Source organism: Phalacrocorax aristotelis, chromosome 18 (genome assembly GCF_949628215.1).
Source record: "Phalacrocorax aristotelis chromosome 18, bGulAri2.1, whole genome shotgun sequence".
Lineage (NCBI taxonomy): Eukaryota > Metazoa > Chordata > Aves > Suliformes > Phalacrocoracidae > Phalacrocorax > Phalacrocorax aristotelis.
In genome coordinates this window covers 8,622,467-8,648,894 of record NC_134293.1, presented here as the reverse complement: position 1 = coordinate 8,648,894, position 26,428 = coordinate 8,622,467, and the positions used below count along the sequence as shown (strand labels likewise).

The 26,428-nt window shown below is 45.7% G+C and overlaps 1 protein-coding gene across 8 annotated transcripts in view; it reads left to right on the top strand.

The window, feature by feature from the left end:
• Nucleotides 1-26,428, top strand: part of COL26A1 (collagen type XXVI alpha 1 chain) — a 196,484-nt gene that overhangs the window by 153,424 nt on the left and 16,632 nt on the right. For all 8 annotated transcript variants that reach the window (XM_075112786.1, XM_075112780.1, XM_075112782.1 and 5 more), the window contains 6 exons: nucleotides 7,973-8,126; nucleotides 11,343-11,387; nucleotides 14,517-14,633; nucleotides 15,821-15,973; nucleotides 21,895-21,987; nucleotides 23,471-23,532. In XM_075112786.1, coding sequence (XP_074968887.1) covers nucleotides 7,973-8,126; nucleotides 11,343-11,387; nucleotides 14,517-14,633; nucleotides 15,821-15,973; nucleotides 21,895-21,987; nucleotides 23,471-23,532 — 624 coding nt within the window. The remainder of the gene's footprint in view (nucleotides 1-7,972; nucleotides 8,127-11,342; nucleotides 11,388-14,516; nucleotides 14,634-15,820; nucleotides 15,974-21,894; nucleotides 21,988-23,470; nucleotides 23,533-26,428) is intronic.

Below are 26,428 nucleotides of genomic sequence, written 5' to 3'. Positions count from 1 at the left end.
TGTGATTCCCCACACAGAAGAATCTGAAAGGTTTTCAAGAAAATCTTTGTACTCTGCACAGAGTTTGATCAATACATTGCTATTTATATGAAATCACCCCATTTATTTAGAACAGATTACCCCACAGCACCTTCACTACCCTGTGCCTTTTGATTATGAAGCACCATTACTTGGAGTTTTAATGTGTAATCATTGTATGAAATGTTTCTGTATCTCCCCCTTCTTGCAAGCAGCTACATGAAATACTGGCAGCTGTCTGGGATGTTTTATGGGGTTTGTCTTTTTCTCTGATAAACAATAAAACAATTTCCTGCTGTAGTGGGGAAATATCTGGAAAATAGAAAATGTTTCATGGTACTGTGACATGGCTGAGAGTTTGAGAGGGAAACCCCAGTTGCTTGGCTGTGAGGCTGCTGCTGGTCCTGTAGAGTGGACATTAGAGCTTGCTTGATATTTCAAGGACCTTCATGGATTTTTCGTGTTGTGTATGTGATTGCTACTAGCAGTTATTTTCTTTCTGTTCTGAACAGGAAGGTGGCTTAACCTCTTAAGGCTTCCTAATGGCCCTTTGCAGAATCTGCTTCTTTAGCTCCAGTAATACATTGAATTTAAGGAGTGTTTGGGCTATTTCTGGCTGGTTTCTCGTAGCAATAGCAAACTTAAATCAATCCCTGTAAAAAATCTTAATTTAATGCAGAATTTCTGTAGGTCAGTTAACGTAACAAATGTCCCAAAGAATAAAATGCAACTTCCTAACTGATTTTTAGAAGGGGGAACCGTGAACCAAAACTGGGTGGGGAAACAAAATTTTGTATCGGGGTTCATATCTGAACTTTGCATCTATCTCTTTGGCCTTTTTCTGATCAGCACTAATCATGCTTATGATTAGGACACTTGAGTCAGTTTGGGTATGGGCCTTTCTCATTTGGGCATGTCTCTGTCTTTCAGAATGACTGTTAAAATCCTTTTGTTCTCAAGTCTAGTAACTGTTGGATCTTATTTCTTACCACTTTAGGATTGAAGGAGCAATCTGTCCCCTAAGACTGTTCCCTGTGTTTACAAATTTGGCATTTTTAGTCAAATATATTTGACATTTTTATAAAATAACTTTGAAAAAATCTGTTCTCCTATGACGTGCAACTTAATTTGGCAAGCAAATCCTATGTTTGCATGAGGAAATGCTTTCGGTGTGTTTAATACCTGGGGACATTGTTTACAAGCTTTGTTTTTTAAAAGAAATATTTTTGTGGACAAAAAGTGAAGAGCCTAAGGGATGTAAGTGCTCAAATCCGTTGGTAATCCCATGCCCAAACATGCAAACTTCCACCTGATTCTCAATCAGAAATTGAGAATAAGGAAAGAATGAAATAAGGAAAGAATGATTGTAAGAGAAGAATGATTTTGGTCCTTTTTTTTTTTTTAACTTTCACCAAGGCAAGACAGGAAAGGACCAAGCCCCTTATCTTTTCCAGTTGTGACATGCTCTTCTTGTAGCTTTTCATTTAAAGTCCAGTGGAGGAGGAGAGCACGCAAGGCATCTCGGCCTATTTGAGCTAGCTGATGTGAATCTCTCAGCCAGACTTGAGAGCTCCTCACCTGGTAAGAAGCAGAGCGCTGATCTCAAAGCCATTGCTGAGAACAGATGTTACTTTGTCAAGATGGAGTTCGTCTCAGGCTGGCCTGGATCCAGGCCCGTAGCACTGCTACATCCCCAGCAGGTGACAAGCAATAGGTTGGGCAGAGAATAATGATGTGATTTTTAAGGGTGGAAGGTTACAGCTCCAAAGTATTTTTATCAGGTGTTTTAAAGTGATGGCGGGGAATCTGATTTCACTCTGAGCTCTTTTGTGTAATTCACTGTGCAATGAGCTCTTAGCACAGCATTGAGGGGTTGCTGGATCCTTTCCACATCTAGCTTCTTCCCCTGGCTTTAACACCTCGGGGTGCCAGTGGTGGCAGGCTGCATGCGCTCACAGCAGCAGAGGTAAATCCCCAGTGTGTAGCAATATCAGAGAAGCTCCGAAGGTGCCTCAGGGTGCAGTGACCCAGTAAGGCCACTGCCAGTCCTTCCCACACGGCTGCGCTCTCAAGCAAAGCCCTGATGATCTGATGATCTACTGAACATTGCCTATATTTCATCTAAACTAGTAGGCTAGCCTGTGCTTTTGTGTCTTCTCTCCTCTGATTTCCCCCCAGAAGATACCTGCTGATGAAACAGACGCATTTTGCATCCTCTTTTTTGGGAATCCTGTGAAATTGTACAAAAACCTTTGCAGAAAGAGCAGGAACTGTGCTACCTGTGGATTGGCAGAAGCCTTTGGTCCACATTTATGTCTTCAATGCAATAGCTGATGACATAAACCTTACCTTTTGGTCTACATTGGGTCGCTACAATGACATCAGCTATTGCTCCCCACATAATTTATCAGTATAACGAAAAATTCTCCATGCACTAATCACCTTGTCCCCTTTGGCCAAAGCCGCTAAGAAGTAATAAGGATGAAGTCACGCAGGTTGTCTCTGGGCGCTTGGTTCATCAGATTTTACTGGACACTTACTGAATGTCTTTTGGCTTTTGAAACCAAGCAGTTGCATCTGCATTGGAGCCTTGTGTTCACAGGTTTCATATTGCTACGAGAGATACACGATTCTCCATCAGATTTTGTAAAACTCCCTGTTTAGCTCTGTCTTGATGAATGATTAAAAAACTCTTACATTTTGCCAAATAATTTGCTCTAAAGAAAGATATGTCCAACAAGTTATGCAATTACCCTTATTAATCAGTTTGTGTCTTTACAAGATCAAGGGAATCTTATTTTACACTGGAATTTTTAGTTGATGAGCTGGATTCATGCAGTTTCTTTTCCTCCTCTTTAGAGAGGGATGGAGGGGAGTTAATTCCGCCAATGCTTCAAGAGACCAAATATCCCCTGTTTATTAATTAATAATATCCATATGGATTTTGTCAAATGATTCCCTCTGCATTTCCATGGAATTTTATCCAAAGAAAAAGCATTCTGAGCACTGTTGTATCAATTTTGAAATCTTTGGAAGCCCGTCTGTTCTTGTCTTGTTTCTAGCACCTACTAGTAACAGAACATCAGGAATGCGAGCAGAGGACAGATGATGGGAGGAGGCTGTGTTTGTGAAATCTTCTTTTGATGTGTGGGAATAACCAAAATAGGGTTCTTGAAAGCCACTACAAGCCAAAAAAGGTCCTCTGACACTGAACATCTCAAGAAGATGAAAACCTTCCTCCTGTTTCCATTGTCCCTGGCCTGAGCTTTTGATCTGACGCAAGAAATGTGGTATGTGTCTGAAGTTTAGAAAGTTTATGCTGGCAAATAGAAAAGGGGGAGGTGGGTTGAGTAAGCTGGGACTGAGCTTCAGGCACATAACACTAATGTCCCTGCTGAGGGCCCTACGTGTGAGCGGGCCCCACAGTGAAGAGCCAGGCTTTGAGCCATGGGAGAAGACCAAGTGCCAGATGCTGTACAGAGGTGAGCCCGTCGGCTCTGCGGGACTTGAAAGGCCCAGGGGTGAGTTTTGCAGGCAATAACCGCTGGCGCTGGCCTGCAAGCTCCTTGGCCAGTGCAGTGCATCATCCCTCCTGCATTCCCTTCACATTCACACGCCGTCTCCTACATCGGGCTTGTCTCCCGCTGCGGTGTTGGCAGGAAATGCGGCCCCATTTCAGTTCTTTCCAGCTTTCTGACCCAGTTCAGCTACATCTGAGAGGTGGGGTCTGGAAACCAGAGACAAACCCTCATGCTGGTGGGACCTTTGTTGCCAGAGGCTGCAGTTCAGTGTGTCCATTTAGTCTCCGATTTGACTTTTTGCTTCGATATGTGCAAAAAGACAAAACCCCAAGTGTTTTCACAGAATCACAGGGGTTGGAAGGGACCTCTGGAGATCATCTTGCCCAACCCCCCTGCTTGAGCAGGCACCCCCAGAGCAGGGGCACAGGACCGCATCCAGGCAGGGTGTGAATGTCTCCAGGGAAGGGACCCCACAGCCTCTCTGGGCAGCCTGTGCCACTGCTCTGGCACCCACACGAGAAAGAAGGTGGGTTTTTTCTCATATTTAAGTGGAACTTCCTGTGTTCCAACTTGTGCCCATTGCTCCTTGTCCTGTTGTTGGGCACCACTGAAAAGAGTCCAGCCCCATCCTCTTGACACCCACCCTTCAGGTATTTATAGGTATTGATGAGATCCCCCCTCAGCCTTCTCTTCTCCAGGCTGAACAAACCCAGGTCTCTCAGCCTTTCCTCATAAGGGAGATGCTCCAGGCCCCTGATCATCTTCATAGCTCTCTGCTGGACTTACTCAAGCAGTTCCACATCTTTCTTAAACTGCGGGGCCCCATACTGGACACGGGACTCCAGTTGCTGAGTTGAGGCCATCTTTCACCTTGTGCAATGCAGCACAGACTGGGGAGGAAAGGCCTTCATGTCTTCTGCAGGGATCTGCTCCCCCAACACCACAGGCAGCAACCATAAGCACTGCCCTTCAGCTAGTTCCCTGTACCTGCTCTGGTTGGTTGTGTGACTAACGTTAGCCATAGCATCAAGACATTTCATTTATATGGTGGCATTAGGATGTTTTATGTCTCCATGAAGAATGGAGGCATAACTTTTGCATTGGAAATGGTATTAGCAACAGAGGTGGGCACTGCTTGCAATGAGGACTTCCAATCAAAACCACATGTTCTTCTTCACTTGGTGTTATCCCTCTCTCTACCTCAACCTTATTGACTAGAAAATACCAAGGCTTTAATACTGAGACTTTAATACATTGCACATTTTGCTAATTTGCTTTCTGGCTGTGAGCCTCTGTGGTATCATTTTCCATCAGTTTACTCGGAGGGCTAGAGACTTTCTTTTTTTGTTTAATGAAAGTGGGAATTCTCCTGGAGTCCCTTGACTATGGCAATGGCAGCCTTAAGAAAAACAGAACGTGATGGAAAATGGATGAATGGCTCCAGTGCTATTGCAGTAATGTGTAAGGACACTGTCTGTGCTGTGCAGGCTTATGAGAGGACACTCCTTGTTAAAAGAAGTGTGTATGGTTTGAGATTTTGAATGTGACTAAATCCCTTGTGCTTTTCCTTCTTTAGTTTGGCTCTGTGGATCTCACGGATGTGAGAGCTCTCTTCTTTCTACTTTATTTCTTTTGGGCACTTCTTCAATCCTAATCATAAAAACTAGAATTTCTTAGCAACTAAGTCTGGAGACTTCCTCACCTCTACCTTTTTGTGCCCAGGGAAAATAAACTTGTTACTATGGCTTGAGCTTTAATGACTACTAAGTATATATAGTCATTTTATAAAAGAGCGTGCTGGATTATTCTGTGCATGCCTTTAAATCTTTTACAGCGTTTATCAGCAGAGCGCTCATTTAAAACATGTTGTTTTAATGAAAAGGATACCGTTGCCACTGTTTTGTGTTGATTATGTGGTAACACGTTTTTATTATCACCCGTAAAAGTGATTTGGAGCTGTTCCACTCCAGATGCAACTTTCGGCAGAGCTGTGCTAGTGCTGCTCACGCCACCCGGGAGGGCCCCGGACCCCTGCAGTTTGCTGGTCTCTGACCATTGCTGCTCTTGATTTAATATCAGTTGTTCCCACAGCACTGCTTGGCTGCGGCAAACTGTTATCCAAGACAGTCCTTCTCGGTCCCTTCCTCACAGCAGGAGCACCCCAACACTGCCCTGGCTGTAGCCCCTCTAATTTGCCACATCCAGGATTAGTTTTGCCTCTGTTGCTGAGTGGACTTTGGCAGCATCCAGGTGCTTTGCTGGGAAAGTAAGAGGATAATATAATAGTATATGGTGATTCAGAAAGGTCTTCAATACACAGTTGAGTCCTATGTCAATGGGAATTAAGCACGATTATGGTAAGGCACATGCTTAAGTGTTTGTTGAACTGATAGCATATTTCCTTGAAAGTCGGACAAATAAATCATTGCGTAGAAGCACAGAAGTGCAAGAGACAGACTGAACCAATTCCTTCCTTGCCTGGCGTCAGAGCAGCTTGATGAATAAAAGCATTGTGACCCGATTTCTTATTACTCAGAAAGCAAGACTCTGGATCCATGAATAGAGTTCCTCACAATAAAGGAAGAATTTTACTTGTTTGCAACAGCTGAGGTTCAGTTCCCTTGCACTTAACCTAGCTCCCAGTTTAATTAGTTTCTGATTCACCCCTGTCAGGCCAGTGCATTCTGCAGGAAGTTCATCATTTCTGGCGCTGCTGCAATACTGGCTCTCACCGTGCCTTGTAATAAATAAGTGATAAACCTTGTAATAATTACAAGTTAAAAACAAACAACTGGAGCCAAGGCACTCTCATTTATAATTGCAGTGTGACTTCATTATGTGAAGACAACATAGCATGTAGAAGCTGAACTTCTAGGGATTTGGTGGAAAGTTTGAGCCTTATTCTCTTTTATTTCCTTTATCCCTAAATCCGTATTTGCTCAGGTGGTTTCCAAATAGGAAGAGGCGGCGCTGCTGCACTCCTCGTGTGTCCAAACCATAGTGTTGTACTCCTCGAACAATTTTCCCATGTAGCTTTGTGCTTAGAAAGCAGACTTTGCTGAAGATGCTAGATGCTTGGATCAAAACTCTTGTTCTGGAGACCCTCAGCCCTGCTCCTGCCTGATGGGCATCCTGCATCCATCCTAGGCAGGCAGGATGCCGGGGATCGATCTAGCTGCCAGGTGAGTGGCAGGGTTGCTGCTGCATCCCAGGCATGGCTAGGGCAGGGGCTGCTGACCCTTTGGGAAAGTGGGAGCAGCCCTTGGCCTCTGTTTAGCTTCTGTCTAGCAATTGGGGTAAAAGGCGTTTGCAGCCAGAGCATGTGGGCTTGGCAATCCGCCTCCCAGTGGGTTCATAATTGAAGGGGTAGTTAAGCTTTTTCAAAAGAAATCTGTAGACTACTTTTATGCCACCCTTGCTTAGCAGCTGGGAAAGCAGGGGGATGAAGCATTTACATTGAAATAGAAAAATTATTTTCTTGAAATCCTAATTTTGTGAAAACTTTAATTAAAAATGAATGTTCTCCTGGCCTTCCATTTAATGGAATTTGTCAGTGGGCAGAGTCCACTTGTGTCCTCCATCCCTCTGCTTCTTGTGGGTGTTTTGGTTTTTTGCAGCCATGTTAAAGGCTAACTTCCAGTTTCATATGGGCCACCAGCGGCCAGGGGAGCGCAGCTTTATGAACAGCTGCCAAATCACCCAGGGAAAACAGGGTCATTCTGTCAAGGACCTTATCTTGTAAATGGCCCAGATAGCTCAGGGATGCACATTGAGCCTGGGTTTATTTGAAGGTAGTGTGTTTACAAGTTATAGAAATAGTTGTGAGTTTGAATATCCTATTACTTCTAAGTAGAGCTCTTTGAGGAAATTGCCTACCTTTTTTTATTCACTCCAAAATTAAAGTACTTCAGCTCTTTAAATGCTCCATATTATTCATCTGCTTTAATTTACCCAGCATTTCTACTTTGACTTGCAACCAGGACTTTTCCTGAGGCACCTCAGTTTGCTACCCTGTTCATCCTGCAGCCTTTCACTAGCTCTCAGTAATTTCTGACCTGATTAGTCTGGATTTCAACATGTAACCTACCAGGGAAATGCTATGTCCCCTATTACCAGCTCCTGTCCTTGGTTTCATGTTTATCACCAGGGAGACTATCCCATGTGAGGCTGACTCTCTCGGCAAGCAGTGAAGCCCTCTCCAAGGAGGGCATGTACAGGACCCTCTTTGCAACTTAACACAGCAGTTTCCTAGACTAATTACTGCCGCCTTCCAGAAAACCAGTAGAGCTTTAACACCAAAACCCTGCGGTCTGTGAGGCAGTTATCCACAGCTCCTGCTGGCAAGGAGAGGAGTTTCAGGATGTCTCAGGATTGCAATCACACGTGAAACCGTCCTGCTGACCTTGCTTGCCTTCCCTGTGTCCCCTGTCTAGATCCTTCTGCTCGAGGCTGCGGAGCGAAGCCCACCGTTGGAAAACAACCTGCCAATCACTGGGACGACGGCCACGTGGTACGACGACTTGCTGCCAGATGCCTTTCCCCTGCTAAATCCCAGGACTGTCCTGAGGAAAACAGTGGGATCTGTTGGTAAGCACAAATTGCACACCCTACGTACAGGTTTCCTGGAGGGTATCTAAAAAAGAGGCCGTGTCAGTCCGCTGTAGTATGGGAAGCTGCAGGGGAGCGGGGTTGGAGGGAAATGCTGACAGCTCCTTCCCTCTGGTCTGTAAAGGAGAAGAGGGTTAAGATTTTCAGATGGACAATTCCTCTCTTTTTTTGTTTTGTTTTGTTTTTCTGGGCACATTTGCTTCCATGTGTTTGATCCAGCAGGGAGCCGTCAGTGGGAGCGGCTGCACTCGGGCTGTGTGGTGCTGCCTGATGAGTGCGGGGCAGGCAGCCTTGCTGGCATGGGTGGCTCTATGTCTGCACTTTGCTTCACACCCTCAGCAGGAACACCACAGCTTTGGTTTTTGCAAACACTCACTGCAAGTTGGGATTGTGCTTGGTAGGAAAGCCACCCTGAGGAAAGGCATTCTGAGAGCTTTCAGCCTCTGTTTTAGGGTCAAAATCAGCATTATTTAGCTCTAGAGCCAGGATTCCTTCAAACCAGAGGCTGTTCAGTCTAAGGGTTTAATGTTGTCTCATGTCTCTTCCTCTCTGCTGAGCTGTAAACGCAAAGGTGGTCGCATGCCAACACCCGTGCAGACTCATGGACAAGGAAAGAATTAAATCCTCTCTGATCCCACCTGGCACCATCCTTTTAGCTGCAGGGAGCTGGATGCAATTTCCTCAGGGCCCCTTCCCACTGCCCACGCAGGGGTGAGGATCTCCCCGTGACAAAGAGAAGAGGGAATTTCAGCTTTTCTCTCCGTGTCTCTGTCTCTCCTTGAGTTAAGCCAGTGCAGGGCAGGCATGTTCCTGGAAGAAAGCAGCTAAGCTCAGGAACTAACATATTAAGCTCCATTTTGCCAGCCTTAACAGCCTGTCACTAGCGTCAATTTCTGTTGGCACAAGCATCTACTGAGAGCTGAATTCTGGTCCCTGGAAAGTTAGATTTCTGTTAACCTCAGTATGGCTGCTATGCCTGCCAGTGTGTTTCACTGTATGTGTTTTAAGTCCAAAGACTGTGGATTTTGAGGCCTGGATAGGTTGAAACATTCCTGAGAAAACTCCAGAGAGCCATCGGGATCACGGGGGGACAGAGTGCCGAATGCAGCATTTCCCCATCTGGGAGCGGTGTGGGGAGGTAGAGGACTGGGATAGAGGTAATTCTTCATTTTATTAGGACAAAAAACTTTCACATGAATAGCAACATCAGTTGCACTCCACATTATATTTTTTAAATTTACCATAAACACAATGGGCTGTTTTATGATCCCTCTTGTGGCATGAAAAAAAAATACACTTATAAGAAAATCTCCCTCTGAGCCTACTTGGCTAGACAGATCCCCACGCATTGAATTTCCTTGACCTTGGCATTCTGATTTCAAGATCCCTGCTCTCTGCTTCCAAAGCCCTGTCAGTTGCTCTGCTTGCTCCCAGAGCAGTTCTTTAGTTCTTTATCCTCTATAGGGCCTACTTTGCTTTTTCTTCTTTTTCCCTTTTTTTTTTTTTGGTCAGAGCAGTTTATTATGGCAGCCCTTCATGACTGCAGCAGACTTGGAGCAACCAACATAGACCAGATGTCATCCATGTTTATAATTTGACAGGATGCCACAACATGGAGGGAGGTTCGCTAACAATATGTTCTGCGAAGTATTTTCAGAACCACAGTGATGACTGCCAGGGACTGAATTAAAGCAGTTTCCCCCAGTGTCCATTATATGCTCATTCTGCCTTCTCCATGTCATTTATTTTAGCTGTTGCAGGATCTCTGCACCTGCACTTCATTGTACTAAAGTCAATCCAGCAAAGGGACAGACAGCTCTGTACCGTCTGCTTGAAGTCCTTTCCTCTCAGAGGCTCTGTACACGTGATAATCTCCTCTTGCTCAGCAAGGGGTGGCAAATGCCACTCACCGAGGCAGCGATGCAAAACAGAACGGATCTCCTGTAGGACTTGCATCAGGCTGACTGGCCCGATATCAGCACCCTCCACCCCTGCAGTAAATCCAGGAGGTAGCTAGTGATCACCTCCAAAAAACAGGTGATGTTGTCTGAGCTTTACGTGAGTCTGTCTTGTCAGCCAGACTTCCAGGCTGTGCGCACAGCCGGCGGCATGCATGACAGTCCTGCCCGTGTGCTACCAGGCGTAGTCCTTACTCACTGCTACCATTTATTTTTCTAGCCTTGATTTATTTAACCTAGTGTAGAATAAGAGCTCTAGTGTAATAACTGGGAATCAGGCATGCATTGGACCATTTCAGGTCAGAACAGTGTCTTTTAGCAATTAGAAGTGATCAGTTAAGTTGCTTATTGACACGTGGTTGCCTGCTCAAGCCCCAACCCAAGCTCAGCAGGCTTCAGGTGCTTGCTTTGCTGAAGAGCTCTGGGGACGTTTCATGGATCTGGGTCCACATTTGGCTTCCTTCCCTGGCCACACCAGTTTCTATCTACAGTTCAAAGCCAGACAAAAAAGCTCACTGTGGATTTTGGTGAAATGTAGGGAATTTCATGCAGTTGATTTAGGATGGTGGGGGACTGCCCGTTTTGCATTATTTCAACACCGTACTGTGACTCAAAGCTTGTTGCTCAAAGCTGGCCCCAGGTTCCCTTACAGAGATTGTAGCCTTAGGACATCTTTCAACAAGTGTAAAGTAGGTGGAAGTCAAACCTGAGTGTCCTGTGTGGTGTGGGGCTATGAAAAGCTAAGCCTCTGTCCCTCCCATCCCCTTCCCCAGAGTTTTTGTGAAATAACGCCTACTTTGCCCTGCTTTTAGCCAAAGCAAATCCAAATCCTAGCTTGTGTGCCACCAGATGGACAAAGGGCAGGACGTTAGCGCCTGACACAAAGATGGTTGATATGGACTAGATGCTTTGAATGATGGGAGTGTTTCTGGATGACCTAATAGCTCTCAGCTGGCTGACACCTCTCCAGGCTGAAGTCCAGGAAAACTTGCTACTGTTTATTAGGGTAGTTATTTCTTCTGTGAGTGATAGGGCTGAGAATAGACAACATTTAAAAGCAATCAGAGCTGTTGAGACAGCTGCACTGCTGGCCTTTCTGATCAGCTTCTTAATCAACAGGATACATCTTAACTGAGTATTAAGAAAATATATATACTGTGGCTGAGCCAGTTGGCAGCAAAAGACCTAATTTTTCATATCTTTTTTTTTTTTTTTTTACCCTGACCCTCTTTACTAGAGCCTAAAGGACACCGAGGTGCAGAGGAACAGCTAATACCACAGGGTAAGTCAATGGTTTCTGCTGTTTCCTCTTTCAAAGCTCAAAGTGTTGCTATCCCCAGTCCTGTACATGATATGTCCTAAGAAGCAGAAGGGTCGTGTGGCCAGGAGTCCTCAGTGAGGCCTCACAGATACAGAGAGGCTGGGTTTCTTCTTCTTTATCTGATCGTGGGCTGCTCTGCTTAGAGAGGCGAAATGCCAGCGTTATCATCTTTGAGGCATTCAGTTCCCCCAGCACGCAAAGGATTGAAAGCGCTGCGCAGTGGAGAAGGCAGTTCGCTGGAGGACAGGTCGCTAGAGCCAGCAAGGTGTGTGCTGAGTGATGGGAGAAAACGCTGCTGTTATTGGCATCGCCTGCCAGGAGCACCAAGAGCTGCCGGTGGTGTGCTGGGCATTGTTCTGCTAAGCTCCACACAGAGAATACCCTGCTCCTGTACAGAAAAAACCTTGGGGAAGGAAAGGGAACAGATGGTGGGTTGCAGGTTAATGACAGGGCCAGGAAGAAAATTCCTGCACATCTGATTTGGTCTCCAGCAGTAGAATACTCACCCTCTGCCTTTGTAGTTTTTCCCTATGGCTTTTTCTTTCATATTTTTGGAGGATAAATATTCACCACAGGCTTCAGCTCTCTGAAGGCAATGCCACTGCAGCAGAGCTGATTTGTGCCAGTTGAAGATTTGGCCTATTCATTTCCCTCCCCCTTTTTCCCTGAATCCTTCCCTCTTTCTTCTCCCTTTTGCGCTTGTCTCTTTTGCACTGGTAACACCATTTGTCACCAGTATGAGCATTTGCCCGACACATTACTCAGTGCTGCTTCTCCTAGTCTTTCCTTCAGCACTTTCTACCTTCGGGGAAGTAAGCGCCAGTTTCTTTAAAGCTTCACTGCAGCCGCGTGATTGAGAATGCTAGCAGCAAATGGTTGCTCTTGGTCTGCAGGAGTTCACAGGATTGCGTTATAAAGGTTGAACTGAAGGATTGAGGCTGATTTATACAAGCGAGGAAATGTTTTGACCCACACTCAGCAGCACAGTGCGTTGTGCTTGCAAAACAGTGTTTATCCCGTTCTTCCCTCTATGCTGGAAAGGATTTGCTGCAGTAAAGTTTCAGGTGTGTTGGGGGGTTTTTGTAGGGGCGAGAAGCTGTTTGCAATGTTGTGAACAAATGCTCTTGCTCTTTTCAATGGGCTCCTGATCACCTGCCTGAGCTTGTCAAGTACAGCATCCACTGTCAGGTGAGATCCATTAAAGGAGTCCCTCTATTCACAGAAAAGTCTGCAGTTTCTGTCCTGTGGGTAAGCAGATCGATCCAAATTAAAACCTCACCTTAGTTCCTTGTTCAATACTCAAATCAGATCTTTATTAATAACTGAAAAACCCAAAAATACTCCCACACAAAGCCTTTGAAAAATCTCGTTTCTTCAGTATACCTGGTTTCACTGTGGATTACAGATGAATAGATTTCATTTATGTAAGAAAAAATAATTTGGGCATCTCTCCAAAATGGTAAAAATAGAAGAGAGGAAGGGGAATCTTCCAAGGGGGTCTAATATTGGGGGATTATTGCTTTGTTCTGAGAAATGCAGGGAGTTTGGATGAATGTCTGGGTGGACAAGGTTTTGTGCCCCAGGTGGGCTCTGCCACAGCTAGAGTGGGAACCTGATCCAAAGGTGGGAGCTGCAAATCCTGTGAGCCATGGGTTTTATGTAGCCCTGTTCCCTTTGGTGCCAGCTGTGAAGGTGTCAGTTGGCCAGCTGCTTTCCTTTTTAACTTCTCTCCCGCTATAGCCATCCATTCTCTTCCACCCCCTACATGCAGCAGGTTCTCCTGGCACTTCTTTTGGAGGGTCCAGTGCCTCTTCTGATACCAGGGAGGGGGAAGGACACTGCTCAATAGTTTATCAAAACTGAACTTGCACTCTGCTGGGTTATGAACTTACATAATATACAGACTAAAACTTGAAATCTGAGCGCACTGAACTTTGGACTCAGACAGATCTTCCTCTGGCTTTGTAGCTTGCGTCTGCCTCTGCTTTCAAATACTCATAGCTCTTTGGTAGCCCAGAAACCAGGAACCTCTGACTCTCTTGGTCTGACAGTTAATGCCTTTATTGTAGCCATTAACTGCTTAATCTGAGCAGACAGACTAACTCACCCATCTTTCTAAGATATTAAAGGCTTCACTGATGTTTGCACAGTATTTAAGTGTATCTTTCCAAAGGAGCTACTACATTTGTGAGCCAAAGACACAGTGTTTTTCTGAAAAACTCTATAAAATTGCCAAGTTTTGTTGTTATTTTAATAGTCTAAAGAAAACAACATTAAGATTTTTATTTAGTGTCATCAGAAATAGTCACTTTTGGATTACAAATGCTGCCTGCACCTTTCATAGCCTTACTGGGGTCTGAGTGGACTTGCCAAGAAGCATCCCGCTGGGCTGTAATTACTGTTGCCGATATTTCCAGATGGGTTTGCTCAGCACCCTATTCATTGATATAAATTAATAACATCTAATTACTTCAAAAGTGTGGGTGCATTCGTTTCAGTTCGGGATGACAAATGCTTGTGCACAGCATGGTACACTTGTTAGATGAATGAAAACAGGGAAACGTCTTTGATGCAGAATCTCTGGGTGGTATATATAGATCAGCCAGAGTAAGTGGGAGGCAGGGTTTGATTTGCTTTTGCAAATATATTTTGTGTATTTTGATACATTGGGACCACCATGGAGCTGATGCGTGTCTCAGGGAAGCTAGCAAAGGAGTGCCCGAGGGATCAGCCACAGCCATTCCGCCTTGGGAAGGGGGCACTGTGGGCTCAGCGTAGCTTTGGCCAGCATGTCCCAGCTGGAGGTACACATCCTGCTGACTTTTTGGGGTGGGCCTTGTGCATGGGGACATGCATATTTCTTTAAAGAGTGGAGGAAGAAGAGGAGAAGCAAGGTCCAGTCTGGCTCTTCTGCCCTACATACCAGCCAGCTCTTGCCACCAGTACCACCCTGTCTGCGCTGTCTGCGCAAAGCTGCATTTCTCCTTCTTGCACCTTTGAGTCCCTCTCCTCTGGTTTATAGGTTGCAAAAGACCTCTGACCTTAGCAGTGTCCTAACCTCCAACTAATTTCCTTTCTGAATGTTTTCAGGGCTACCAGGACAGGTTGGTCCTCCAGGCCCGGTCGGACCAACTGGTCTTCCAGGGCCACCAGGGCCAAAAGGAGAGAAGGGACAACCTGGTGAGAGGGGCCCAGCAGGGCCGCCAGGTAAGTCCTGGAGGAGGACAGCGCTACCGTGATAGGAGATACACTTCATACAAATTGTCTGTGGCAACAGAACATAAAAGGCTGGACACACAGATGCTGAGCATCTTCAGTTGCTATTGAATCTGTTCCAACGAGTCCTCTGGGCACTGAAATCAGCCAGCAGCTCTCAGAGTGGGCAGTCACCTGCATGAGCAATGACAGTCCCTGGGATTTCCCATGGAGCTGGAGAGAGCTTGTCCCAGAAAGCTACAGAGCAGGGTCATGTTTCCCCATCCTGCTCACAAGCTGTAAAAGCAGTCTCGGATCTGTCAGCCTCTGGAGAAGAGCGCTCCCTGTTTAACCCTCTCACTGTGTACCTGTTTTAACTCACTTTTTTCTCCACCATTTGTGTCAAGCTGTCAGATGCCAGGGTGTCAAACTGATGATGCTTTGTATGTAAAGGGAAAAGGTTATGAGGCCATTCTTTCAGAGTACACTCCATTCCTGAGCTAGGAGACTTTCTTTGTACCAAAAATGTTCCTAAACCTTTTGAGGAAGGCAATACTACACAATAGGTGCCAGACCTCAGGCTCTGTGCTTTCTATGTGCCTAAAAGGCTGTGCCTTTTAAATCTGAGCTCAGGAAAGATTGGAAACTTGGAGTGTGCCTTAAATGTGAGAGCAGCTCTGAACATTTTTTGGCATTTTCTGGCAACCTGTCAATGGCTAAAGTCTGGCCAAGGATGTGTCTGCCTCTTGGTTTCTCAGTTTGCAATGAGAGCCTTCAAGCCCCACAGGAAGCAGAGTTGTTCTGCTGCTGGGCTGACTGGGTTTCCGTTGTTCTTTCTGTGCTTTCCTGGCAGTAAGGTGACGTACAGGTGTACGTGGAGGGGAAGAAAGAGTGGTGCTTGATTTCACGACTTGCTGCCTTTAGTTTCTTGCTCAGCCTCAGGGAGGGGATAGATTTTACTCCTTCTGGAATTAAGCTTTGCAGCACCTTTGAACCAAGTAAGGCTATCTGCTTTGCAGAGGAATACGCTAAAGGCAAATAATGGAAAACTGGGAAGCTGTTCCTATTCCCCCCCACTCCTAATTCCCACAGTTACAGTTCAGGACAGAAATAATTTGTCTTCTTACTGCCTTTTTACGTGGTAGCATCACTAGCACATCTTCAAATGCATTAACAAATCCTCTCCTGCCTCTGCACAGGGCTGTTGGGACCTCAAGGACCAAGAGGACTTCCAGGAGAAACCGGGATCCCAGGTCCCCCAGGTCCTCCAGGGCCACCAGCCACCCCAAGCCTCCCTCTTACCTTCCAACAAGGGGTTCTCTACTCGCTCCAGCCCACAGCTGAAAAAGAAAGTAAGTTTCCTCCTCAGTTCCCATTTTCCTTCTGGTACATCATCAGAGTGGGCAGGCACGGAGCAGCTCAGCTTTTCCGCCCACCTCTCTGCCAGGGCCCTGCCTTCCCTGGGGGAAGCAGCTAGACAATCTGCCTCCATTGTGTGGGTCTCTTGGAAGTTCCTGTTCAAGACGAAATAGGTAAGGCTTAGAAGCTAGAGGGGTTGACCTCTCCAAAATGAGGAACTAAGTCACTCATCTTCTAAAGTCATCAGTGAGACCAGAGTTTGGGGGATTTATGGTTGTCCCCTGTGCCTGTTTTTCTGGGTTCATTGCAGCTTTGAGGAGGCAACTTCGTGTCCTTTAAGCTTCTATCGTGAGTAGCTGCTGTGAAGAGGGTCTCTAGTGAAATAGCAGAGCTCAGGTAGCATGATGAGATAAGTGGGTAGAGAAATATCGCAGTCTGGCCGATTAGGTGCTGATGCAATGAAACTGCGCTATTGAGAGACCTCTTGGTGCCGCTGTTGCCGTGTTACAGAGCTCAGGGCTGCTCAGAAAGCTTGCAACTCTGAAATTACATAACTTAACAAGGACATCTGTTAAATGTGTCTCTCCTCCTGCCCCTGCAGACGCATCTTCCACCTGCGTTTCTGGTGCATCAACATTATCCCACATCCTTGCAAAACACAGAATTATAGACTCAAAAGCCCAGACCAAGACCATGATTTTCCCTTTCCAATAACTGGAGGGTCAGGGTTTCTTTGAGCCTATGGTGATTTAAAAATATATTTATTTGATTTGTGCTGTGCACGGCAAGAAAAGGCTTTCTAGGAAAGGCACATCATGCACTTTTATCTGAGTGCTCTCAGATTTGGGCTTGATTCTTCTGGTCCAGTCTTGTGTAGCTGGCATGTAATGATGATAAAGCAGAGCTCAGCTATATCTCCACTTGGCTTGCAAACTCCTGGAGCCCCGGCTCTGTCAGGTCTCCCATCTCCACTCCCCCAGACTTCAGCTGTGCCTCTTCCCCAGTTCTGCTCACGTCTAGCTTCAAAGCTCACTTGTATTAGTTACAGCCAAGGATCAGTAAGTCTCCCTGTGTCTGACAGTTTTCTAGAGCTCTCCTTTCCCTTCCACCCACCCCACTCTCCAGACTCCTTTTCCCGAAAGTGAACAGATGTATTTTTAATTTGGGAAGAATTTTAACAGCTCAATTTCACATTCGGATACTTAGAGCGTATGGCCAGGATGAAATTAATTGTGGTTCAATACTAAGATTTTCAGAAAATGTAGATGAGCTGCTGTGTTCATGAGCCTTATAACAAGACAGTTTTACATTACAGTCGCCTCACTGCCTTGATCTCACAGGATCTTACAGGATCAAGCCAAATGGCGCATTCCGCATTCAGCCTTTTATTCCAAAGGATCCCTAAGGATGGTTTGGGTCCTGCTGCTGCCCCCTCCCTCCAACCACCCTTTAAACTCTTTCTTGCAGAGTAGTGGATAAATTAGAAAGTATATAAAGGCACTGGTTACATGGCCTTCCCAGCTGATGTGTGAGAATGGGGAACTCTGTATTGTCCCAAATTGGGACTGGATAAATGACTGGATGAATATCTGCATGAACTCTGCCAACACGGGGCAGTGACAGGCTCCCACAGGGACTTGAAGACCATGAGTAAATGGCGACTGTTACATCCCTGGGGCAGCCCTGTACATCTCCTCCATACCTGTGGTGGATTTCTTGGTTTGCAGGAGGAGTAGCCCAAAACTTTATGACATTTTTTCCCATTCTAAGAATTTTTCTGAATACAGGTCTCACTGCAAGTATGTTGTCTGTGTGGTCGTGATAAAGTTATGGCAACATCAAGACCATTTTCTTACAAAACTTACCATTTTGCTTATGTGTTGGGTGATTTTGCCTACTACAGGTTGGTGGAACGCTGATTCTCTACAACCGATAAAACTTAGCCTTGTAAATTCTGGGTAGATTTTTAAAAATTTATTTATTTTCGGTGGAACACATCTGAAAACTATAAACACAACATTCCAGCTGCTGACAGCAGAGGGAAGCATATTCCTGGTAATGGGCACGTGCACGCACGGAGATGTGAGAAAGCTGTATCAGATTAGTAGTAGTAGTAGTACAGTGTTTGGTTCTGTCTGAACATGGTTAATGTATGTGCCTTTATTAATCACAAGAAGTTCCTGTTGGCAATGTTTATCAGCAGGCAGAAGCCAAAAACGGGGAGACAGATATTTTCTCACAGTTTCACTGTGCTGTGGTAAAGAAATTGGTCCCAGTTGTCTCCCTCCAGATCAGGTAGCAGAAAGAAATTAAGACAGGATTACTTCATTTCCATCCTGTCTCAACAAATCAAGCCTATAATGGGGGAATTTATCCCTTAGAAACATTAGACATCGGCCAGAAGCTAAACCGCCATACCCCACTGATGAGGCTGCTGCTACAAGGATTGCTTGCTTTCTCTGCCACTTAAAAATGAGTGGATCAGGTATATGGTCTAGAGTTAGCCTCTTTCTCGTGCTAAAGCTAAGACAAATTTTAGGAAGAAGAGAAAAGAACACAACTTTCACTCTGAGGGCTGTGTTTTCTTACATCTCAAAGATTTCAGTTTGCAAAGGGCACATGAGAAAACATTAACCTGTTTTGCAGGGAGAGTAAGGGGGAAACTGAGGCACAGCAGGCTTGCCTGTGTGCCCAGCATGTCACTGGTGAAAAAGAGCGTAGAACAGAGATTTGTGAAGTGGCATCCCAGTGCCTGGTGCCGTGCGAGCCCTTCCTGAGGAAGGGAGAGCAGAGGAAGCAAAGGGGAAGGGGAGGAGGAAGGGAATGGCATTTGATTTAGAAAACCATACCAATTGCTTTCAAAGCTGTTTATGCCTGTGCCTCTGAGATGCCCTGCCGTGCTGGCAACGTTTCGCTGCCTCGTTCAGAGCATTTCTGTGCTGTTTCAGGTTTCCCTTTGCAGGATGTTTGTGCTCTCTTCCAGAGAACGTAGGTGCTTGTATCTGCCCAGGTCAGACTGGTTGCGCTCTTCCTCTTGGTTTGGCTAGGAGTTGGAAAGCTCCTGGAGCAAATTGCGTGTCAAGGTCCTCTCAAGTGAGGCAGGCAGTTGTCTGCCTTCTGCTTTGGTATATCCAGAAGCACTGAAACAAAATCACAGAATCACAGGGGTTGGAAGGGCCCTCTGCAGCTCATCCCACCCACCCCCTGCTTGAGCAGGCACCCCCAGAGCAGGGGCACAGGGCCGCATCCAGGCAGGGTGTGAATGTCTCCAGGGAAGGGACCCCACAGCCCCTGTGGGCAGCCTGTGCCCCTGCTCGGGCACCCGCACGGGAAAGAAGCTTTTTTTTTTTCTTGTATTTAAGTGGAACTTCCTGTGTTCCAACTCCAGACCTTGAGCTCAGCAGAACCTGGGTCAGCGCAGGAGATGGCTGAGAAGGGAAGATTCCCTTTACCATTTGTTGCTGGAGCTGTTTTGTGGCTGCTATAACAACCTTCAACTGCAGTGAGCCCCAGAATGTCTCCCCCAGTTTATAAGGAGAAGGGATTTTATAAGGCAATATGAGTTCTTCCTGCTGCTTTATGGGAATATGAAGAGAGTCCCTTCAAAAACGTGAGGGTTGTGTTTTAACATGCTTCAATCCCATTTCACTCACAGTATGTTTCACTCGGAGCTCATCCTCGAAGGAAGCCTTTTTCTGAGTGAGTTTTGTCTGGCCAGGCATCTGAGGAAGGAGCCGCTCTGGATTCCCTGCATGTCCATGCTCCTATACCATAGAGGCCAAATCAGGAGCTGCTGAGCTCAAGGAGTGTTGAGCAGAGCTCTCTTCTGTGTCACAATTATGGGATCACCCTTCATAAATAACTTTGAGTCAAATGGCAGGATAGGTGGATTTGTGGGAGTAACTCTGTCATCATAATAATGTACCATTTAGCTGGAATGTTTTGTAACCCAAATCTTTATCCCTGGCTTACATCCAGCAGGAATTAAATCCTGGTTGTTTGCAGCCCAAACTCCCCCCCCCAGTCAATGTGCATTTGTTTTTGTTGACCATTTGTTCTTTAAAAACAAAAGGCTCTGCAATTGTTAATGCTTTCACTGCTGTTCGATGCTCGTTTCCCAATTTCATCTTACTCCGAAGCCATGATGGATTTTGACATAGTCAAATAAAACTCAAATTAATTGGATTACACACTTCACTTGGGTACCTTTCCTTCTGAACATGAAAACAGTCTCAGTTGTTTTGTTTCAGGGCTATGAAGAAGGGAAGATGGATGGGGTTAGAAACAATAGCCAAAGAAATACCTGTTTGCATTCAGGCTTTAGGCACGAAATTTGGTTCTCAGAGGGATCTGGGTTAGATCTTGTACTGTTCTGCTGCCAGGAAGGCATTGCAGAGATATACTGTCATCCTTGGCAGTTAAAGAGATTTCACAGTTTTCCCTAGGAACTGCTTTCAAACAACTAGCTTGAAAGTCCTCTCTATCATTGCCAACACTCCAGAAGTTGAAAAGGCTTCATGGTGTGTCTGCTAACATTTCTGGAGATTTCAGTTATATCCTTTGGGCTGGACTCTGCAGGGTAAACAAACACCCTTCTGATCTTCCTGGTGTCACTTGATATTTACATCAATATAGCAGTGAGACATTTGCAGTCTCTTACACCTGCAAAGGGTTCCCCTGAATTCTACTCTGCTGAGTTACATGGATGGGTGGAAGGAAACATGAGCAAGTTTGAGGTCATGGGCACAAGGAGATGGATATTATTGCTGCATGGTGGCCTCCAGCTATGGAAAATGTAGATTTTCAGAGAGTTTACTGTCCCAATGACTAGGAGCCAACATCCTCATCCAGGTTAAATGCAACAGGAAATGTGCAGTTTGTCTTATAGCGCTGGTCAGGACAGTGGATTGCAAATCTTAGCAGCACTGGGACATGGGGCTTCCCATCCTTGCTTTGTGACCTTGGTGCCTTGGTCGGTCACGGAATTTTTTCCCCTAGGTTTCCACAACTGTCAGATAGCGTTGTGGAATGCTCAGACGAAAGATTCAGGCATACAGGTACTCCCCCACCCCCCGACTACTAGTATGCTACAGGTTGCTTTTTTATATATAATTCTGTTTTTTCTATTCAGCTGAAGTAGTAAGCCTATTGGTTCAAGCATGAGGGAAGATGGGGGCAGCTACAGGCTGCTGATTTTTATTCCTAACAGGAGGGGACTGAGAAAGATGTGCAAAAGCACAAAATGCTCGGAATTCCTGCTGATGCCTTTCCCCTCCCTGCTCTACCCCCATTTCCATCCATTTCCCAGAACTCAGTGGACCTGCCCAAGCTGGCCAGTTGAACACCTAGAATAATCCTAAATGGCAAATGAGTTTCCTGAGTGTGTGGAGGGGGCAGAGCACACCCTCTCCTCGGGCTTTCCTGTGGCCTCAAAGTATCTCCCACCACCACCTTGACGACAGGGTGAGCTTGCCGAGTTGGTGGGATATGCTAGGCTGCCAGGCGGGCTCAGCAGTTCACTGATGCCAGGCAGGAGGGAGCTCCAGATCCACATTTGATGTCTCAGGTAGCCGGAAGCCAGATGTGTCCTGGAGATGGGGATTTTTGGGTCAGTTATTGCTGTACACACAGAGCCACTCTTAATCTGCTTTGGCATTCAGAGTTAGGATTATATAAGTGTGTAAGAACATCAATTTTTTGACAGAAAAAACAACTTTTCTGGGGTTATCAGAGGTGGAATGAGCAGGTCTGGGGGCTGCAGCCTGTGCCCTCAGAAAGCCCAAATTTCACATCCTGAAGCACTGCCTGCCCTTGGCCAGCAACAGGCGCCAAAGGATTCTGGAGAGAAGTTCTGCCTGCTGGGACTGGGCAGCTCTTGCTGCAGAGACGCTAACTGCTCTGCTCTTCAACACAGATGGAGAACCCCAGCTGGCCTCCACCGTCATAGACACCATCATGGCTGGCCTGCCAGGACCGCGGGGAGCCCCGGGCCCCGTTGGGCCACCAGGTAATAAACTCAGTTACACTGATAACCTGTAACGATGCGGTAGATGAGCAAAAGAAATTTCTGATGAAGATTGCGGTGGCCTGTGGGATGCCTTCAGGGAAAGCAAGTGGTCCTCATTGGAAGGGCAGCAGAGCAGTGGGTCCAGAAGTGGGAAGGGTGGCAAGAAGTAACCAGGTTCCTTATCTCCTGATAGTTTTACCTTTGGTAGGACACATCTTGAGAATGTCTTTAAGAATGGGTCATCCAGGGAATTCCTTTATAAGAGGAGAGTTTTTCTCACCACTGCCACGATCCTGTCCTGTCGCTGCAGAGCTCCACTGAGCAGGATCTGGCCAGCTGCTCTGTGATAAGTATGCAGACTTCGCAGACTTTGGAGCTGGTTTGAGCTACTCCAGATTTTCACCAGTAAAACTGAAATCAGAATCTGGGGTGAAAATTCAGTGGCAAGTCTTTTTCTCTGTGCTGATGGGTGGTTTAAATGATAGCATTCCTGCAAACATCAGCACTTCCCCGTGTGATGCATATTTAGGAATGAACTCCCATTAGTTGCAGAAAAAGCTTTTCCTTTCATTATGACGGCCTTTCATTTATCCTTCAATTCCTTTATTATTTGAATTAAGCATTTGTATGGTGCATTAATGATTGGGGCTGATTCAGCTCTACTTTGTGTATAATGTCCACATTGTTTCATCTCAAGTGCTGTGACAACTAAAGCAGAGAGGAGTATTGCTATGTTCAGACTAAGCAAATATCCTGTCTCCCATTTGCAGGTATGATTTAACGGCTACTGTTGAGATACAATTATCTTTCCGAAAGGAATGAATCTGTTAAGTGACTGTGTAAAACAAGTTGACCTGTTTAGACAGTGTTTAACTTGTCCTGGAAGCAGGCTTTTGTGTGGTATAGGTATAAGACTTTAAAAGAATTTACTGCCACTGGAGCGAGCAAAGAACAAGAGAGCGCTTTGCTTTGCTGCAGTCAGCCTCTCATGCTGGCTATGTCCAAACCCCGTCTCCTTATGTTCATCGTCAGCTTTCTGACAACACTAGAGAGACAGACCGTAGTGGGGTTCTGGACTTTCCTTTCCACCTACGAGACTCGGTTTCAGAAACAGCAACTGGAATATCTTGCTCCGATGTAGCTGTTTCATGGATCTAATTTAGGTTTTCTCAAAAGTTGTCATTTTAAACAATGGAAATGCAGCATATTGCTGACATCTTTCTTGCTTATTTTCACCTTTTCTTTTTTTTATCCCCAGAGGTCTAACCCCTTCCCTAGGGCATAGGCATATGTTATATCAGGATGTGGCTATCCAGTCATCCAGTGTGTGATGAAGCGCTTATGCTGTAGGCCTGTGATCGATGAACGGCCCTTACCCACTGAGAGACTAAGCAGAACAATGAAAGGAAGTGCATGCATTTGGAATTTAGGGTCCGTCCTTCTAAGTCTCCTTACAATTGTCTCAAATTATGATTTCCACCAGGGCCCCCAGGTGCATCAGGACCCAAAGGGCCACCAGGACCTATCGGAGTCCCTGGATCACAAGTAAGGTGCTTTAGTGCTTTGGGGCTGAGGGGCAGAGTCGTGGGTTGGGTGTGAAACATCTCACTGCACAAGGAGAGAGAGTAGTTTGTAAGTCTTAGATCTGATGTTTTGTTCCCCATGAAATTCCGTGGTTTAAACAGCTTTTTTTGTATTCTGGTTTGTGTTGAGAGGTGGAAATGGTTGTGCTTTCCAGATTTTCCCTCAATCATAACAACACATCTTGCTGTTGCTGTGTCAAAACATTTCACTCTGTCCTGAGTTGATGCAAAGGATTTGACATGGGCTTTACTAACACAGCGATAGAAAAATACTGCGTCTCCTCTGGAACACATAAAAAGAACAAAAATGCATCAATGGGAATTCACCAATTCACCGAAGTGAATTTCTTAAGCCTAGCTATTTTGAGAAACAGCACTTGTTATTCAAGAAAAATATCACAAATTCCCATCATTTTGATTATTAATACAAAAATTGTGGAGGGGGAAGGTAATAATGGAGTGTGATAAACTCGCTCAAAAGAATTTGTGATAGGAGAAGGGCAAAGTACTCACGTGGATGGAAAAAGCTGGTCAAATGGAAAGAAGTGAAGCCATGGTGAATAGTGAACTGCCAAACTATTCAAAGTTGTGGTTGGCTGAAACAAAGGGACCCCAGTGCTGGGAAGAGTGGAGGTAAAGCAGTAACATCAAATATTTCAGAGGAATCTAATGTGACTGAGGCGATAAAAGTGAAGGAACAGCACAGAGAGGGGGAAACATTAAGTAACTTAGCAGAGGGAAGTAACTTAGATCCTGATAAGAAGAGGTTTGGAATGGCTAGAAATTAGAGAAAGGGGATTTCTTGCTGTGTATTTATTAATCAGTTTGAAGAAGCAATGGACAGCAGGTTAGTGAAAGTTTGCCAGTGTAGCAGAATCATTTCAATTAGTGAATGCTCTGGAGAACGATGAGAAACTCCAGATAGATATGAACACTGCAGGAAATTTGGCAGCAAAATGACAGATGCGGTTTAACGTGATTAAATATAGGATAATTCACAATTCATAAATAGATTCTGTAGTAGAGACTGACTTTTTCACATCCAGCACACATTATAGTTTTTTTTTTTACAACAGATTTGTGAAATTCAATGTTCTTGAGTGTCCCCATGTAGTCATGCACTGTTCATGCTGCATGTTTGACATGGGGCCACATCTGGTTGATGCCCTACCTCATTTGGCAGCCCTAGTTAACCTCCTAAGGCAGGCCTGAGTTTCTGAATCTTTTGTGGGCCCAGGGGAGACATAGCTAAGCTGGAGGCCAGGTCACTCTGCAGGTGAGCTGGTACGACTGACTGCAGGTGAGGAGCGACATGTGAATGGTGAGAATTGCTGCCTCCCAGCTGAATTAGGAGAGTGTTCCTCCTTTAGACTCTCAAAACAGTAATGCCCACTCTTGTTGGGCCACTTAACCAGACGTTGAGGCTCCTGGCAGCTGTACCTCAAAAGCCCATTCCTCTGGTGTCATGGTTCAGCCCCCGTCAGCAACCAAGCCCCATGCAGCTGCTCGCTCACTCCCCCCTGGTGGGACAGGGGAGAGAATCGGAAGAGTTAAAGTGAGGCAACTCATGGGTTGAGAGAAAGACAGTTTAATAGGTAAAGCAAAAGCTGCGCGTGGAAGCAAAGCAAACCAAGGAATTCATTCACTCCTCCCCACGGGCAGGCAGGCGCTCAGCCATCCCCAGGAGAGCAGGGCTGCATCACGTGTAACGGTGACTTGGGAAGACAAACACCATTACTCCAAACGTCCCCCCCTTCCTCTTTCTTCCCCAGCTTTATACACTGAGCATGACGCCACATGGTATGGAATATCCCGTTGGTCAGCTGGGGTCAGCTGTCCCGGCTGTGCCCCCTCCCTACCCTTGTGCACCCGGCAGAGCACAGGGAGCTGAAAAAGTCCTTGACCAGTGTAAGCGCTACTTAGCAACAGCCAAAACATCTCCACATTATCACTGCTGTTTCCAGCAAAAATCCAAAACACAGCCCCATACTGGCTACTACAAAGAAATTTAACTCTATCCCAGCTGAAACCAGGACATCTGGACACTGAGAGGTGGGGTTTTCTGGGGGCTGCTGTTAAGCAGGTTGGCTTAAATAACCAGCAGTCTGGAGTGGAGCGGTAGTCTCATTTGCTGCAGTCTCCAAGGCGATGTGCAGGTCACTTGAGGTGGAAAAAGGCATCTTGCATATGGTTGTGGGGATCTGGGGAGCTGATGTGCTGAATATAAACAAACAATATTGTTTTCTCCCTGTCTGGTTTATAGCTGTGGCTTCACTGCGTGGATAAGTTAAGAATTTGGATCGATTTCTGCAAAGCAGTTCAATTAGTAGAAATCTGGAGACTATGCCCTTCTTGTCTGTTGGTGACTGCTTTATAGATTTATTCAACGCAGGGAGCAAAATTATTAGTAGAGATTGGGCTTAATTTGAAAATTGCTTATTAGGGTGAGTGAATAGCTTCAAAATAATTTCCACTGCAGAATCCAATTAATTTTCAGGTATGTATGCTTACTCATGCCACCCACTGAGGCAATTATGAAGAGGGGGAAAGTAGTGGGGATTTTTAAGCTAACTATACTAGCTGTGTATTAATTTCTTCTTGGTAACTGAGAACAAGAACTATTCTGTCATACTGACCCCTTAAAAAAGTGTTACATTGGTAGCCTGCAGTGCATTAAAAGACCCAAATGGAGGGACATGCAGAAACTGTAGGTCTCAGGACATCTACAAACAGAGCTTCCATTGTTGTTGCCTGAGGGTAAAAGAGAATCCAGCCCAACTGCTTAATGGATGTATGAGGTTTTCAGGATCTGAGGATCACTGGGGAAGGTACTCACTACACCTACACAAAGGATGCAC